The sequence below is a fragment of the Acipenser ruthenus genome, chromosome 21, assembly GCF_902713425.1.
Source record: "Acipenser ruthenus chromosome 21, fAciRut3.2 maternal haplotype, whole genome shotgun sequence".
Classification (NCBI taxonomy): domain Eukaryota; kingdom Metazoa; phylum Chordata; class Actinopteri; order Acipenseriformes; family Acipenseridae; genus Acipenser; species Acipenser ruthenus.
Window position 1 is genome coordinate 15,816,511 of NC_081209.1, and position 16,030 is coordinate 15,832,540.

The 16,030-nt window shown below is 38.3% G+C and overlaps 1 protein-coding gene and 1 long non-coding RNA gene across 5 annotated transcripts in view; both read right to left on the reverse strand.

Annotated features, from left to right (window-relative positions):
- Positions 1 to 11,943, reverse strand: part of LOC117427629 (CUGBP Elav-like family member 4) — a 263,697-nt gene extending 251,754 nt beyond the window's left edge. For all 4 annotated transcript variants that reach the window (XM_058994865.1, XM_058994863.1, XM_058994864.1 and 1 more), the window contains exon 1: positions 11,511 to 11,943. In XM_058994865.1, coding sequence (XP_058850848.1) covers positions 11,511 to 11,760 — 250 coding nt within the window. In that variant the 5' untranslated portion in view covers positions 11,761 to 11,943. The remainder of the gene's footprint in view (positions 1 to 11,510) is intronic.
- A 1,864-nt stretch (positions 11,944 to 13,807) lies between these two features.
- Positions 13,808 to 15,717, reverse strand: LOC131699098 (uncharacterized). Its single transcript, XR_009308026.1, has 2 exons — positions 15,468 to 15,717; positions 13,808 to 14,310 (listed from the first exon to the last, which is right to left on the reverse strand). It is a non-coding gene; the product is annotated as an uncharacterized LOC131699098 (long non-coding RNA).
- Positions 15,718 to 16,030: the final 313 nt, after the last annotated feature.

Sequence of the window (16,030 nt, forward strand, 5' to 3'; positions counted from 1 at the left end):
ATAATATAAGCATGTGCACCTATAATATAAACACACACACCTATAATATAAACACACACACCTATAATATAAGCATGCGCACCTATAAAATAAACACACACACCTATAATATAAACACACGCACCTATAATATAAGCATGTGCACCTATAATATAAACACACGCACCTATAATATAAACACACGCACCTATAATATAAGCATGTGCACCTGTAATATAAACACACGCACCTATAAAATAAACACACACACCTATAATATAAACACACGCACCTATAATATAAGCATGTGCACCTGTAATATAAACACACGCACCTATAAAATAAACACACGCACCTATAATATAAACACACGCACCTATAATATAAACACACGCACCTATAATATAAACACACACACCTGTAATATAAACACACGCACCTATAATATAAACACACACACCTATAATATAAACACACGCACCTATAATATAAGCATGTGCACCTGTAATATAAACACACACACCTATAAAATAAACACACACACCTATAATATAAACACACGCACCTATAATATAAACACACACACCTATAATATAAACACACGCACCTATAATATAAGCATGTGCACCTGTAATATAAACACACGCACCTGTAATAGAACCTGTGTTATAGACACACACACACCTTTAATATAAGCATGTGCACTTATAATATAAACACATGCACCTGTAATATAAACACACACACCTGTAATATGGTAACCCCTCCAAATAATGCCTTTCAGACACATCAGACTGAACCAGTTCTATCCTGGTTTCCCATAGCGGGCCTACATACTACTGACAGTGAAATTATAGCCATTTGTAATGTTGCGTCCAACCACTGTAATTATATTATACCCAATTGCTGTCTGTGTGCTCTCCAGATTTAACCACTATGAACTGGACTTTGCATTGTCTTTTTGTCCTAACTATTCAAACATTGTGGGAGGACTTGGATAATGGGCTGCAAGTACTTTTTGCTGAAAACAAAAACAGTTTAATAGCTTTTCTACCACGGTTTGGTTTAATCGTTTCTTAACGTTTCCTAGCGCCACAGGGTCTATCTGGAAATGAGTGTTTTCAATTGTAGCACTTTCTCTGTATTGACAGATATCTTGAGTAGTCTTTTAGTATGTATACATGCAGCACTAGTGAGTGTTTACTAATGGATAAAATAGGGTCCTGCAATAAAAAAGAATATTATGATGACATTCTTTCCTCTTTTCAAAAGTTTATTTGTTCTGGTTGTCAGTTCCTTTTACAAGGATCTGAAAGAGAAAGCCAATGTGTTTTCAAACTCAGTAAATAAACAGAGGCAGAACATTTACTGATACAGTTTGTGCAATCAATGCTGTAAAGCATTCACAAAGTGATGTATGAAAAGGGTTCACTCAGAAGTCAGGTCCCACACTGAATATTAAGCAGTAATGTCTTCAAATGCCATTTTAATGTTTTTAGCCCTTGCCTTTTGATTATATTAGTAATCGTTCTCAGTTTTTCTACTGTTGCCTAATGTCAGACATTGAGGCATGCTAATAGTGTTAATGATAATATTTATTGTAGTTTATTTTGTTATAATTTTTTAATAAGAATTATTTTAGTGTTACAGCATAATAATAATAATTAAAAAAACTAAAAAAGTTGCTACTTGGTTCTAGTTTTGAAATATTTCCAGGTTATTTTCTCATTTCAAAAGACAGTCAAATTAGAAAGTCTGGCCTAGACTTCATCATTCCCAAAAGTCAGTACAGTATTGTATCTACAATTGTACCAGAGTTTATTAACAATGATTATTCACTTTGTATTGATTTCTGCCTACAGTTTATTTGCCCCACTCGTAATACAATATTTAATTATGACCTACAAAAAAGTTTGAAAAGTAATATTGGGTAGACATTGATCAATAATAATCCTCATATTTGAATACTATATTATTTTAGCCACAAGCACAAGTACAATTAACCCTTTGTATTGCAATGTGCCCCAGCTCTAGTGCTTTATGAATATCTGTTCTACTGTATGTTGTTCAACACTCTTTTGACAACCACAGTAACTCACAAATAGGTCCCAGGATACTAACACTGGTCTGCAAAAACAATTCGCCACCAGAGACTGGAATACCCACTAAAATGAATTATAAGACATCAAAAATAAACTAAACTAGAAAAGGTACATATGGGTTTGGCATGAGATGAATGCTGAACAACAAAATGAGAACTGTGAAACAAAAATGGTAACAGTACTATTTTAAATTATTCAGTCAGCTGGTTTCAATAGCCATAGTTTTACGCTATATTAAATGTTCAGTTGTCTAAAAACAACAACAAAATGTCAATTCAATAAGCTCTTCACAAGGCAGCTTTCTGGGATGTATTGTATCATCTTGACACCTGAACAATATACAATCCCCGCATGCTGAACACGTGAATCAACGGAATGGCAATCATATGGATTTGCAGCTTGGATGGGAACATGTTTTTTTTTTTCTTTTGTAAAAGCTCCAAACATATAGAAACACATTTTAAGTACAACAAAACTGGTCATTATTTGTAATAAAGTATGTAAAATATATTGAATATAAATTCACTTATAGTTTACATTTAATTTTGATATAATTAATCCATTTGAAATCAATGTGCATAACATTTTACAAATGTATGAATCAAAAATTGAATACAGGCAAAACCAGATCCCAGCTGTATTTTGATCACAATACGAATCAATAAAACAGATTTTTCCTAAAACAAAAGCTTACTATTGAAAAACTATAGGATTTTTTTTCGTTTTCCGTTTTTCAATAGATACATTTATAGATCAGACCCGTTTCTACAGATATCTATATATTTCTGTAATTTTCTGCAGATCTGTAAAACAGTTGATGAATGTATTTATAAAATTGCTTGGAAATCTCCTCCTTGCTGATTGGCTGCTAACATTCCAATGCCATGTGGTTAAAAGAGTGCGCCCAGTGGTTCAGATCTCATTGCATTCGGATCAGGAACATCACAGTTTCAAAATATCAATCACACATTTTGTAAGCGCGATAACACACTTGGGTCGTACTGATTTTATAAGCTTGATAAAACACTTGGGTCGTACTGATTTTATAAGCTCGATAACACACTTTTGTCGTCTTGAGACAGACTGGAAAATTGCAAACGTAATACCGATCCACAAAAAGGGAGACAAAACCAAACCAGGTAACTACAGACCAATAAGCCTGACTTCTATTATATGGAAACTTATGGAAACTATAATAAGATCCAAAATGGAAAATTACCTATATGGTAACAGTATCCTGGGAGACAGTCAGCATGGAAAGGGAGATCATGTCTAACTAACCTGCTTGATTTTTTTGAAGATGCAACATCGACAATGGATAATTGCAAAGCATATGACATGGTTTATTTAGATTTCTAGAAAGCTTTTGACAAAGTCCCACATAAAAAAATTAATTCTCAAATTGAATGCATTAGGGATTCAAGGAAATGCATGCACATGGATTAGGGAGTGATTAACAAGTAGAAAACACAAAGTACTGATTAGAGGAGAAACCTCAAAATGGAGCAAGGTAACCAGTGGAGTACCACAGTGATCAGTATTAGGTCCTCTGCTATTCCTAATCTACATTAATGATTTAGATTCTGGTATAGTGAGCAAACTTGTTAAATTTGGCAAACACTGTTGCAGCAGCAAAGGTCATTCAAAATGATCTAGACAGCATTCAAAACTGGGGAGACACATGGCAAATGACATTTAATATAGAAAAGTGTAAGGTACTGCACGCAGACAATAAAAATGTGCATTATAAATATCATATGGGAGATACTGAAATTGAAGAAGGAATCTATGAAAAAGATCTGGGCGTTTATGTTGACTCATAAATGTCTTCATCTAGACAATGTAAGGAAGCTATAATGTTAAAACTTTACAATGCATTAGTAAGATCTCATCTAGAATATTGTGTTCAGTTTTGGTCATCTCGTTACAAAAAGGATATTGCTGCTTTAGAAAGAGTGCAAAGAAGATCCACAAGAATTATCCTGGGTTTAAAAGGCATGTCATATGCAGACAGGCTAAAATAATTTAATTAATTCAGTCTTGAACAAAGAAGACTATGTGGTGATCTGATTTAAGCATTCAAAATTCCAAAAGGTATTGACATTGACCCAAGGGACTTTTTCGACCTGAAAAAAGAAACAAGGACTAGAATGGAGATTAGATAAAGGGACATTCAGAACAGAAAATAGGAGGCACTTTTTTACACAGAGAATTGTGGGAGTCTGGAACCAACTCCCCAGTAATGTTGTTGAAGATTCTGGGATCAATAAGCTCTGAATGGCCTCCTCTCGTTTGTAACCTTTCTTATGTTCTTATGTCCTTATGTTCTTATGTTCTTATGATAACCTTCTTGTGTGTTACTGCTTACTTCATTTTCTATGTTTAGTCATTTGAATTTTGAAGGATAATTTCTCTCCCTAAAAGAAACCTACATCTAAACCCAAATTGGTCAAAAGGTACAACCAAAATAGTGTGACAAAAAGGTGAGACTTATTTTTATTTGTGCATGTAAACCAAGCCACTGCCTATATAAAACATGATCAGCACAAGTGCTGATAGGGTGCAAGTGATACAAATATATAATGCTGCAGCACAGAGGTAGGAACACTGAATAAAGCATACAGTTGGAGTGAAGGAATAGCACCTACTGTAATATACTGTGCAATCCTAGGAATATTAACATGGGATATAAAGATTTTGGCTGGAGTACCATGAAAAATGGAACCAGATGTACAAGGCCAGCGGAGACCTAGGAACAAGACTACAAACCAGGCTTCAATGGAAATCAACCAGAAAAACAGCAGGAAACAAACACTGCCTGGCAACTGCTGGTCAAGAGACCCAAACAAAGTGTGAGACCTGGAATGAACCGCTGCCACAGCCTGCACTGCACAACCTTCCCACAGGTCAGTATTACAGAACCTGCCCACAGGTCAGTATTACAGAACCTGCCCACAGGTCAGTATTACAGAACCTGCCCACAGGTCAGTATTACAGAACCTGCCCACAGGTCAGTATTACACAACCTGCCCACAGGTCAGTATTACAGAACCTGCCCACAGGTCAGTATTACACAACCTGCCCACAGGTCAGTATTACACAAGCTGCCCACAGGTCAGTATTACCACAGCTATTGAAACACAACCTGCCCACAGGTCAGTATTATACAACCTGCCCACAGGTCAGTATTACCACAGCCATTGAAACACAACCTGCCCACAGGTCAGTATTACACAACCTGCCCACAGGTCAGTATTACCACAGCCATTGAAACACAACCTGCCCACAGGTCAGTATTATACAACCTGCCCACAGGTCAGTATTACCACAGCCATTGAAACACAACCTGCCCACAGGTCAGTATTACACAACCTGCCCACAGGTCAGTATTACACAAGCTGCCCACAGGTCAGTATTACCACAGCTATTGAAACACAACCTGCCCACAGGTCAGTATTATACAACCTGCCCACAGGTCAGTATTACCACAGCCATTGAAACACAACCTGCCCACAGGTCAGTATTACACAACCTGCCCACAGGTCAGTATTACACAAGCTGCCCACAGGTCAGTATTACCACAGCTATTGAAACACAACCTGCCCACAGGTCAGTATTATACAACCTGCCCACAGGTCAGTATTACCACAGCCAGTGAAACACAACCTGCCCACAGGTCAGTATTACACAACCTGCCCACAGGTCAGTATTACACAACCTGCCCACAGGTCAGTATTACACAAGCTGCCCACAGGTCAGTATTACCACAGCTATTGAAACACAACCTGCCCACAGGTCAGTATTATACAACCTGCCCACAGGTCAGTATTACCACAGCCATTGAAACACAACCTGCCCACAGGTCAGTATTACACAACCTGCCCACAGGTCAGTATTACACAAGCTGCCCACAGGTCAGTATTACCACAGCTATTGAAACACAACCTGCCCACAGGTCAGTATTATACAACCTGCCCACAGGTCAGTATTACCACAGCCATTGAAACACAACCTGCCCACAGGTCAGTATTACACAACCTGCCCACAGGTCAGTATTACACAACCTGCCCACAGGTCAGTATTACCACAACCACCAGACTTATCTGCAGACTTACAAGTAAATTTGACTGCCAAACCACCACCAACAGTGTTTTCATTATGTACTGTAAAAAAAAACAAAAAAAAAACGATAGCTCAGTGTATTGGTGAAACTAGCAAATCAGTAGCCACCAGATATATGATTGCGATCACCGTGACTTTCTCATTGCTTTTCCATCAACACAACCACGGTTTCAGACTGCACACTGGCATGTCAGTTTGATATGAAACCAAAACACTTAATAAAAGAAAGAACAAAGAACAAGAAGCAATGGTACAGCTAGTAACTGATAGCCCATTTGGAATTAACAAAATACCACTCATCTTTTCAATCTTTCTTTTCTTTTATTCCCTTCTGCCAGCTACCATACCTTGTTCTTTCTTCCTCTCATGTTTTTATTTTATGTTATCTATTTCTACTCTTGCTTTTTGCCACTCTTGCCTATCGGACTAACGAGCCACTCGCACCTCAGGGTCCACACAGTCCACGCTCCAGAATAATATAGATATAGATGATATATTTATATAATGTCTCTCCAACAATTACAGCATTTGAAGACACTGGAAAAGAGCTCTAGTGGAAGCGTTTGCCATGGGATTTGAGTTTCTTTTCGTATTTCTGAATTCAGCACTATTAAGTATTGAATAGCTATAGATAAAATGTATTTTACACTCAGGCATTTTCAAAGTCTTTAAAATACAGGAAATGGTTGCATCATTCTGCTTGGCTCTTTGACTGGTTTCAATGTGGCATCTGATTACAGTTCCCAAATGGTTCAAATTATTATTAAATTGAACATTTGGTCAAACGTGGCAGTCGAGATGCGAATTCATCAATTTAAAAAAAAAATGTCTTATTGCATATTTTCTGGATGTGGGTGCTTCTGAATTGATTCAGCACAAGCATCGGCAGGCTGTCGGTGCCTGTCCCCTTCCCTTGCTTCTGCAAGAGTGCAAATAGAAAGGGACATGTATTGTGTGGAAAACGAGTTCTCTTTTGAAGGCCTTTCACTGATGCTCCTGCAAAGTGGATGTGATGTGCTTGAATTGAGCGTGAGGGTTTTGTGAATCTTTTCTTCATGGTGATATCCTCATTGGAGAAGGTGTGTGCCGTGGCTAATGGTTCATCTGTGTGACTGTACTACACCATAGAGCTGCTGAGGTGGAGAGCCTGTTTCATGTAAACTATTTATTTTAATGTTCTAGTGTGTGTTCGCTGCTGGTCCCACTGGGAGCTGGCAATATGTTTGTTCCTGATTAGCAGCGTGTGCTCCTCAGAAGGAGATTGATAACTGAGAGACAGTGCTCTGCTAAACTGCTGTGGCAGATGTGCTGCTCCATTAGACTGCTCCTTCTTCAGTGTGCGCTGCATGTATGTGAGTGTGTACAACACAGATGATAATGTATGCACACATTATACATGCATATGCATACGCACTTTAACATTTTAATTATACTTGTGTAATCAGACATCATTACATTTAAATAGCATTTTATATACACACACACACACACACACACACACACACACACACACACACACACTTTACTAAGGATGTAAATCTGTTTAATAGCTAAACATTGAAACCTTCTCCGTAAACTATGAAACACATGATTTATAGTCATCTTTATATTTTACTTTTGCTATGGCATTTAGGGTTTTTATTTTCGTTTACTGTTAAAAGACTTACCATTTTCAAGTGACTTGGAGGTGCTTAGATTATTGTAACAAAAACAATGAAGACAGTTTAGATGGTAACCCTAGACTGGCATTAAAGGACACATTAGGTAATAAAATCAGTTTGTGTAAAAACTGAAGTGCTGTTTGTAAGACAATTTCCAGGTGTGTCGGTATTAGAAATGATACAGAGGAGTATATTGCAGCAAGAAGGCAAGAGGCAGACGTGTTATAGAGAATGCTTGTTGTTAACGCATAATCACAGCTAACACAATGGACACTGGGGATACTTAGTGGACCTGTCGAAATATATTTAGTGCCAGTGTTACCCAGGGGCTTGGGAAGCAATTGTCACCAGTGTAGTTCATCAAATTAACCCCACGATGATTCCACAAATAATCAGTTAGACAAAGAGACACCCAGCAACAGTGCTTAAGATGCCTACATTACTTTATTCAAGGAAGTAAGCAAAACTGTACAACAAACACTAAAAAATATCTCTAAATAGGTGCTTATCGGTTAGATAAGTAGATTATTATGCTTTGCAAATGACTGTAGAAAAGCTGGTTCCTGGGCTGGACTTATTTTGTAACTTCTATAACTAGTCATTCTATGGGTCTATATAATGGATTTGATTTATATTGATATGTTGTTAGCCATCAATGGCTACAGGCAGCGCTCCAGATAAGCTGTATAATGGGTGTTTTACACGTTGAAAAAAATATGAATTACACATGATATTTAAATGCAATACATAAAGAATATGTATAGCAATTTTACTGCACAGATTGTTCACATGTTATCAAGATTCTTGTACTTCTTTGGATCCCAGTGTCTCAGTGATCGATTGTGAATATACTGCATGCGGTAGCTAGAGAATGGATTAAAGGAATGCCAGGACAGCTAATTGCAGCCAGCCTGGGAATTGCCAGAAACGTGTGACCAATAAGCCTGGGGTTTTCAATAAAGAAAAACAACATGCAGTTCAATCCCCTCATTTGCAATGCGTGTTTGTGACTGGTGAATAACCAACTGGATTCTTGATTTTGGATTCTGAATTTCTCGGCACTGTCTTAGTGCCCCTAAACCTAACCTACCAATTTACCTGTCAATCAAGTGAATTTTTGGAATGTAAATCTAAACAAATACAATATTCTCTGTTTGGAGAGAGTCGGGATGATTTATATTGTCGTTTCTTTATAAATAGATAGTATGTGCATGCAGACCTTTTGTTAAGTGTATTATATCTGCAGTGTTGGAATAAAAATTAATCTGTTTCTGTGTTTATTTACTTCACAGCTATAGTGTTTGTGGTAAATAAAACAAATAGGAATAATTGTTGTTTTTGTTTTTATTGTAAGACCAAGTTTTTGTACAGTAGTTCAATGTAAGATTACAGTTCAAATGTAAGGGTTTGTAGTTAATGCATACCCCAGTAAATACTGTACATTAAAGTATGTACAGTATTTATTTACTCACGACTTCAAGGAAATGTTGCATTGTACTCACCCTAAATGCATTTTACTCCCATAGTGCCTAAATCAGAGAGTAAATAACTCAATAACCCAAACCTTTATCTGGAGCTCTGGTTACAGGTGTTCCAAATGAAAGATGATGAAGATTACTCGTCAAAAGGCTTGTTAAATAATTATTAATTTGTTTTTACATAACAATGAATGAACCCCCAATGGTATTTAAATGTCATGGTTCCATACCCATTGTATAGAACCCTTCTGTTGTCCTGTATATTAAAATGGCTTTTCATTGCAGCTGAACAGGAATCGTTAATAAGTGACTGTGTGTCTGAGTGGACACTAGCAGCCACCTGTTACAATTACACACAAAAGAGCTGTCAAAAGAACATGGAGCCGGGTGTGAAAATGTACAGCAAGCAGCTCCACTCACAAAGCAGGCACTCTAGCCAGCAACAGGTAGAAGAGAATGGACGAATGCAGCAATCCATTACGAGATGCTATTGCGGTGATGGCTTAAATTTAGAAGGTCAATTCTGTTAAAGCATTATGTCAGTCTTTAGGGATGCTTTGGTATCTCAATTATTGTTGTTGTTTCTACTTTTATTAAACATATTGAAAATAATACTGCACCTTAACATCTACATTTAATTACATTATTATTATTATTATTATTATTATTATTATTATTATTATTATTATTATTATTATTATTATTATTATTATAACATTGGATATAATGATGTGGGAGAAGAACATTGATGTAAAAAGGTAATTTGTATGTTATTGTATTATAAAGCAATCTTAACATTGCCAGATGAAATTAAACTCAAGGTAAAATAATATTTATTGTACCTAAAATGACTGTGAAAAAAAAAAAAACATTTAACAGCAGTGATGATGCACTGCTCTGACTAAAATGGAAAAGCCTTTTATAGTCAAATACCTTTTTTTTTAATCTTCAAATGAGGTCATTTTATTATTTGTTGTTTTCAGTAAATGTTTTATGTCGGTGGTTTTAAAACTGTTGACTGTTTAATTGCACTGATGTTTGAGATTAGGCTGGTGTTTTCTTCAATTAATTATTACACAGACTACATATTCCTCGGTGAGATTATGTTGTCTGGAACATATCACATTAATACAAAAGAAGGTTGTCCAAAATGAAGTATTTGCTGTTTTCAAATATACCTGTGCAACATGTTAATTAACTAATTTTTTTAGTTTTACTTTGAGGACAGATTAATAACGAACACATCCAAGCTCTCGGAATAAAGCGAAAGGATTGTATTGAATTATGCTTGACAGATAGGCTCCAATTCTAGATTAACAACCCAATCTTCTCGCTCTTTTTCTCAATAAAACAAATTAGACTAAACACAATTAGCAAAATGAACACTCTTCAATCTAAAACAAAGCTGCAGCCCTCAGCACAGCTGCACGCAAACCCTTCTCTTCGCTTGTTTGTTTGATTCACCTGTAAAATGCATTTCATTGTAATTGTCGTGTGTTTTAATTACATGTGACACCATTTGGAACACGATGTTCGTGTGTTACCTGGCCCGGGTCCCCAGGCAGTCCTTGTTGGTAAGTACATGTGAAGGACCCTTATACTGTGCACCCTGCGCTTGCCGTGGCGTCTACACCGCTGTATACATCGCTGTGTTCTGGCTGGGAACGCGTTACCAAAATATTGCACGTTGACAGGTTCCCCTGAAGCTTGTGTGTTCTTCTAAAACAATGTACCTTAAAAACAATACTCGTTCATGTCAATGCAAACCCTTGTATAGTAGCAGGTATGACACCAAACACCTGTTTCCATGTCTGTTGACACACACGGGAGTTAGTTACGGCTGCAGTATACTCGCTCGCGCTGTTTAAACGGGTCTTTGACACAATGTGTTAAAAACAACTTTTAAAGCCTGCAGTATTCCTAAAACCCGTCCTGACAGCAGGGGTGCGAGTAATGCTATTAACTGCGCTAAACTTTCCAGACCTTTCTTTCAGTGCTGTGTACTTTACACAGAACCGAAACCTAGTCTGTGAGGCTCGTCTACACATGTATATTTAACCCGTGCTTACAGATTTTGGAGGAAGTTCAATCTTAGCATTAAAACCCTAACTCTTAAACCGGCTCCACTTTTTGAACCCTTGCGAATGACGTTAGGAGTTGAGACCGACCTTTATGCATCCCCGTGAACCGATCTTTCAGCACGGTGAGCTCATAGATCTTGCCGAATTCCTCAAAGAGCGGTTTAAGATCTTTCTCCTCCAGGTTCCTGGGGATTTGCCCAATGAACAGCTTGATGGCATCGTGGTCCTTCATCGGAATGGTACTCTGCCCTAAGCTCAGCCCGTTCATCCTGCCGGAGCTGTTCAAGGTGCTGAATCCCTTCTCCTGCTGCAATCCGTTCGCGGTGACTGTAGCCATCTTTTTCCAATAGGCCGGCTCTTTCTCTTTCTCACACACTCTCTCTCACTCTCTCTCTTACTCTCCCTGGGCTTTCTCTCGCTCTCCTTTAGATTTCTCTTTATTTTTCTATTATGTTTTCCTTCCGCTTGATCTCGCTCTCTGTAGTTCTCTCTCTGTCAGCTGCCACTAGTCTGCCGTATGACGTCAGCCCACTGGCTCTTGACTAGACCCCTCCCCAGCCTATTTGCATAATAACATAGACGGAGCCAATAAGAGAAGACAACGGGTACAAGCCTAAATTGTGGGTGTTTGCAGGGCCGGCTCAAAAAACGAAATGGGGGCCCCCTTTATACATAAATTATTACCAGAAAAAAGTTGTTTGTCTCCAGGTGTGTGCCAGTGTAAAGGTTCCTGAGGGAAGGGGTGAATCTTTTTAAAGCTGTTTGTCTCCAGGTGTAGAGGTTCCTGAGGGACGGGGTGCATCTTTTTAAAGCTGTTTGTCTCCAGGTGTGTGCCAGTGTAAAGGTTCCTGAGGGAATCTTTTTAAAAGGAGCCGTGGGACACAATCTAGAACTATGAACATAAAAGCCACATTGCGTAGTAATATTACTTTTATGTTGATGTAAAGTTTTACATATTCAGGGAACAAAGCGGTTTTTATTTTAGCCAGCAAGGTGTTCATGTGTGACAACAAAAGCAGCTCCCTAGCAACAAGACTCCAATGTTGTGAACGGGTTTGTGCATTTGAGAAAGTAGAGGAAGATCATGAAATTAATTGGAGACTTAAGTTGATGAGACACAATTATCCTTCGCAGTACCAATTAAAATGGGAGTGGTTGTACAGTATTTGTTAGCCTATGTTTTTCTATGGGTCTCTCGCTATATCGCGGCCCTCGGTATATAGCGGATATATAGCGAGGACACCGGCGATATATCGAGTGGGTGTGAGTACATATATATATATATATATATATATATATATATATATATATATATATATATATATATATATATATATATATATACACACACACACACACAGTATATGGACAGTATTACACTTTTTATTGCATATTTCCATTGGAATATGATGTTGTCCAGGCTTGCTTTAAACACGATTATTGGTTTGTAGTGTATGAAACGTTTTTGTTCTATTATTGTTCTCACTGTTATTGTTCAGTAAAGTTGCTTATTTTGTCTACATCAGTCTTTTTTCCATATCTTTTACAGTACATTCACAAATATATGCCCTACTGCTGATTAGCTTAGATTAGCTATTGTACAATGATTGGACAATGATTATGTTATGTACAGAGGGGTGAGAATTGGCCCGGGCTAATGTTCACCCTCCCAGAAGAGTACTGGGGTGAGAATTGGCTTGACAGTGGACTGGCTAACACATTTAAGATTTGTATAATTACAGAATATTTTCAAACATTCATGTCTACCCAGTTGTTTTCAATATGGTCAAAGAGTTTAAAAGCAAGCCGACATAAAAAATCAAGTGCCATGCAATTAAAGGAAATGTCCTTTTTTATAGATGAGGTGTGCAATTTTAATCATGAAAGAGCAGACTGCTGAGATAGACTGCTGAGAACAAAAAAAGAAAGAATAAAGAAAGAACCCATGAAAGAGAATGAATGCAGCACATCAAAGCAAGCACACATCAACAAATTAAAACAGTGGGTAGACAACACTGTTCAAAGCAGGTCCGACGTCACTGCAGCGTGCTGAAGCTGGGGCTCATTCTACGCCTTCTGACAAAAGTCAGATCTGGGGTTGAAATCTTATAAAAATGTCAAATTACATAAATGCTTTTTTTTCTTGATCAATTTCTGTATGTGATTAGTCCCTGCTGTTAACTGACCAATGTCTGTGTGTGATTATTTCCTACTGTTAACTAACTCCCTGGATTAACACAGAGTGATTCACTCAATACAACAATGAAACACAAACACCCTGCTAATAAGATATATTACTATAACCCATTATACTGCTATGGTCAAAAGTTTTGCATCACCTAGAATTTTAGGATTTAGATATGATTAAAAAAACGATATGAATCTAATTTAGATATTTTATTTAACATCATGTAGTCAAACAAACAACAAAATTATATCTCAAAAGTCTACCGGAGGTCATAACAGTAGTAGCATATTTAAGAAAATAAGAAATTCGAGAATGAGAAAAGGCCATTGGGCCCACCTCTGCTCGCTCACTTTGGTGCGAGCGTGGTCCGTTAGCATGCAGGAGAGGAAAAACAAAAACCCCAAGCCAGCTTAGGAGGGTAAATGAAACCTCTGGGAACCTGTGGCTAGACGGACCGCCCTTCCTCCAGACGACTAGCTGAAGGTCTTATTGTGGTCACAGAGAGGGTTATCCAGTATTGCTCATGACACCATCCAGTCTATTCTTGAAGGATCTGATAGTCTCTGCTTCAACAACTCTATCCAGCAGCCTGTTCCAATGGTTCACCACCCTTTCTGTGAAAAAGCTCCTTCTCCCCTCAGTTCTGAATATGCCCTTCTTCAGCTTCAACCCATGGCCCCTGGTTCTGCTCTCTCTGACCTGTGAAAAATAATTCTCAGCAGTTACTTTGTTAAACCCCTTGACAATTTGAAATACCTCTATTAAGTCGCCTCTGACTCTTCTGTCTAGGCTATACAGATTCAGCTCTTTCAGTTTATCTTCATATGACTTGCCATTTAATCCTGGAATGAGTTCTCTTTCCAATGCCTCTATGTCTTTCTTATGATATGGGAACCAGAACTGTGCACAGTATTCTCGGTGTGGTTGTACCAGTGCATTATATAATTTTAATATAACTTCTCTTGATTTGAATTCAACTGTCTTGGCTATATAAGTTAACATTCTATTTGACTTTTTTATAGCTTCTCCGTACTGTCTAGTTGGCTTAAGAGTTTCCTCCACTATGACCCCAAGTCCTTTTCAATCATAGCCTCCTCTATTTTGTTATTATTCATGTTGTACTTGTCTCTAATGTTTTTGCACCCTATGTGCAAGACTGCATTTATTCACATTACATTTCATCTGCCGTGTGTCAGCCCAAGTGTAACATGACGACGTGACCTACGTGGGTCATCACTGAATAATATATACTCAGTCAGACACAGAGCAGTGGGTGTTGACACGCTGCACAGGAGTGCACATTTAATAAATAACACAGTCTGGACATTAGGGAAACAGCAATGGTAATCCTAGTGCCAGATTTAATAAAGAAAACAAAACAAAACAAAGCTAAAAAAAAATTTGCCCACAAATGGCGCTAGCCTCACTAAATGGAACGTTCTGCTCCAGGAACCTACTACTCTACGCAAACCCTCTCTAAACACTGTTTGGGATCAACATCCCCTAAGCTGACCTACTTCTGGGCTCCCAGTCCCGGCATCCTCACGGCGACTCTGACCTCTTCAAACGGCCTTTTCAAATGGTCTCAGCTGGGCAATGCCTTTACGAGCACCGTCTTGGAGTGGAAGGGTTTCATGTAGTGGTTCTCTCCATGGAGCGGACTCTTCTCCTCCTTGATGTTAACACAGCAAGCTTTCACTCAACACCCGTCTGTATGGCTATGGCCGTGCAGTAGCCTCGAGCTGTGGCGCAGACACTTTTTGAGCTGCACACAGGCCCCCCGAGCACGCCCCCCAGCCAATCAGGACCTCACGATCAACCCAGCAACGGGTGAGCCTACCTGCATAATTAGTTACCTAGCAGTGCGTCTCCTTTTGCGTATACCAGCTGCTTCCATAAAGGCACACATGCACTCAAGTACCAGCGACAAGGTCTCCCTGTCCCAGCTTGGAGTTGGAGACGAGGCTGGGCTTCGTTCACCTCATTGCGCTTCAGCGTGGAGGTGGAGATGACGAGGCTGGGCTTGGCCTCCAGGATTCAATAGTGCTGGTTCAGCAGGTGAATGCAGCTTGTCGACTTCACAGCGGGAACAGAGGCTGCCTACTGATCTTCAGTTAGAAAACCTGGGTTAAAAAAGGTAAGGTGACAGAAAAAGAAGCCTACATTTTTAAAGAATTTGAATATTTAGTTGAAATTTGTATTATTGTCAAGCCGTGTTTTTAGCCACCATTTTCAATATTGCCCAAATTAAAATAATTAACAATAGGTACCCCTGCTTTACTGTGTGGTCTGCTATTTTCAAGTGGAAGCCTATCTGCACTCTACAGAACAATGGGTATTGAATGTATGGTAACAGTTTAATAATATTTGTTGCCATTGACAGAGCAGTTCAGGGATTGTTACTGAATACATGTGCTCT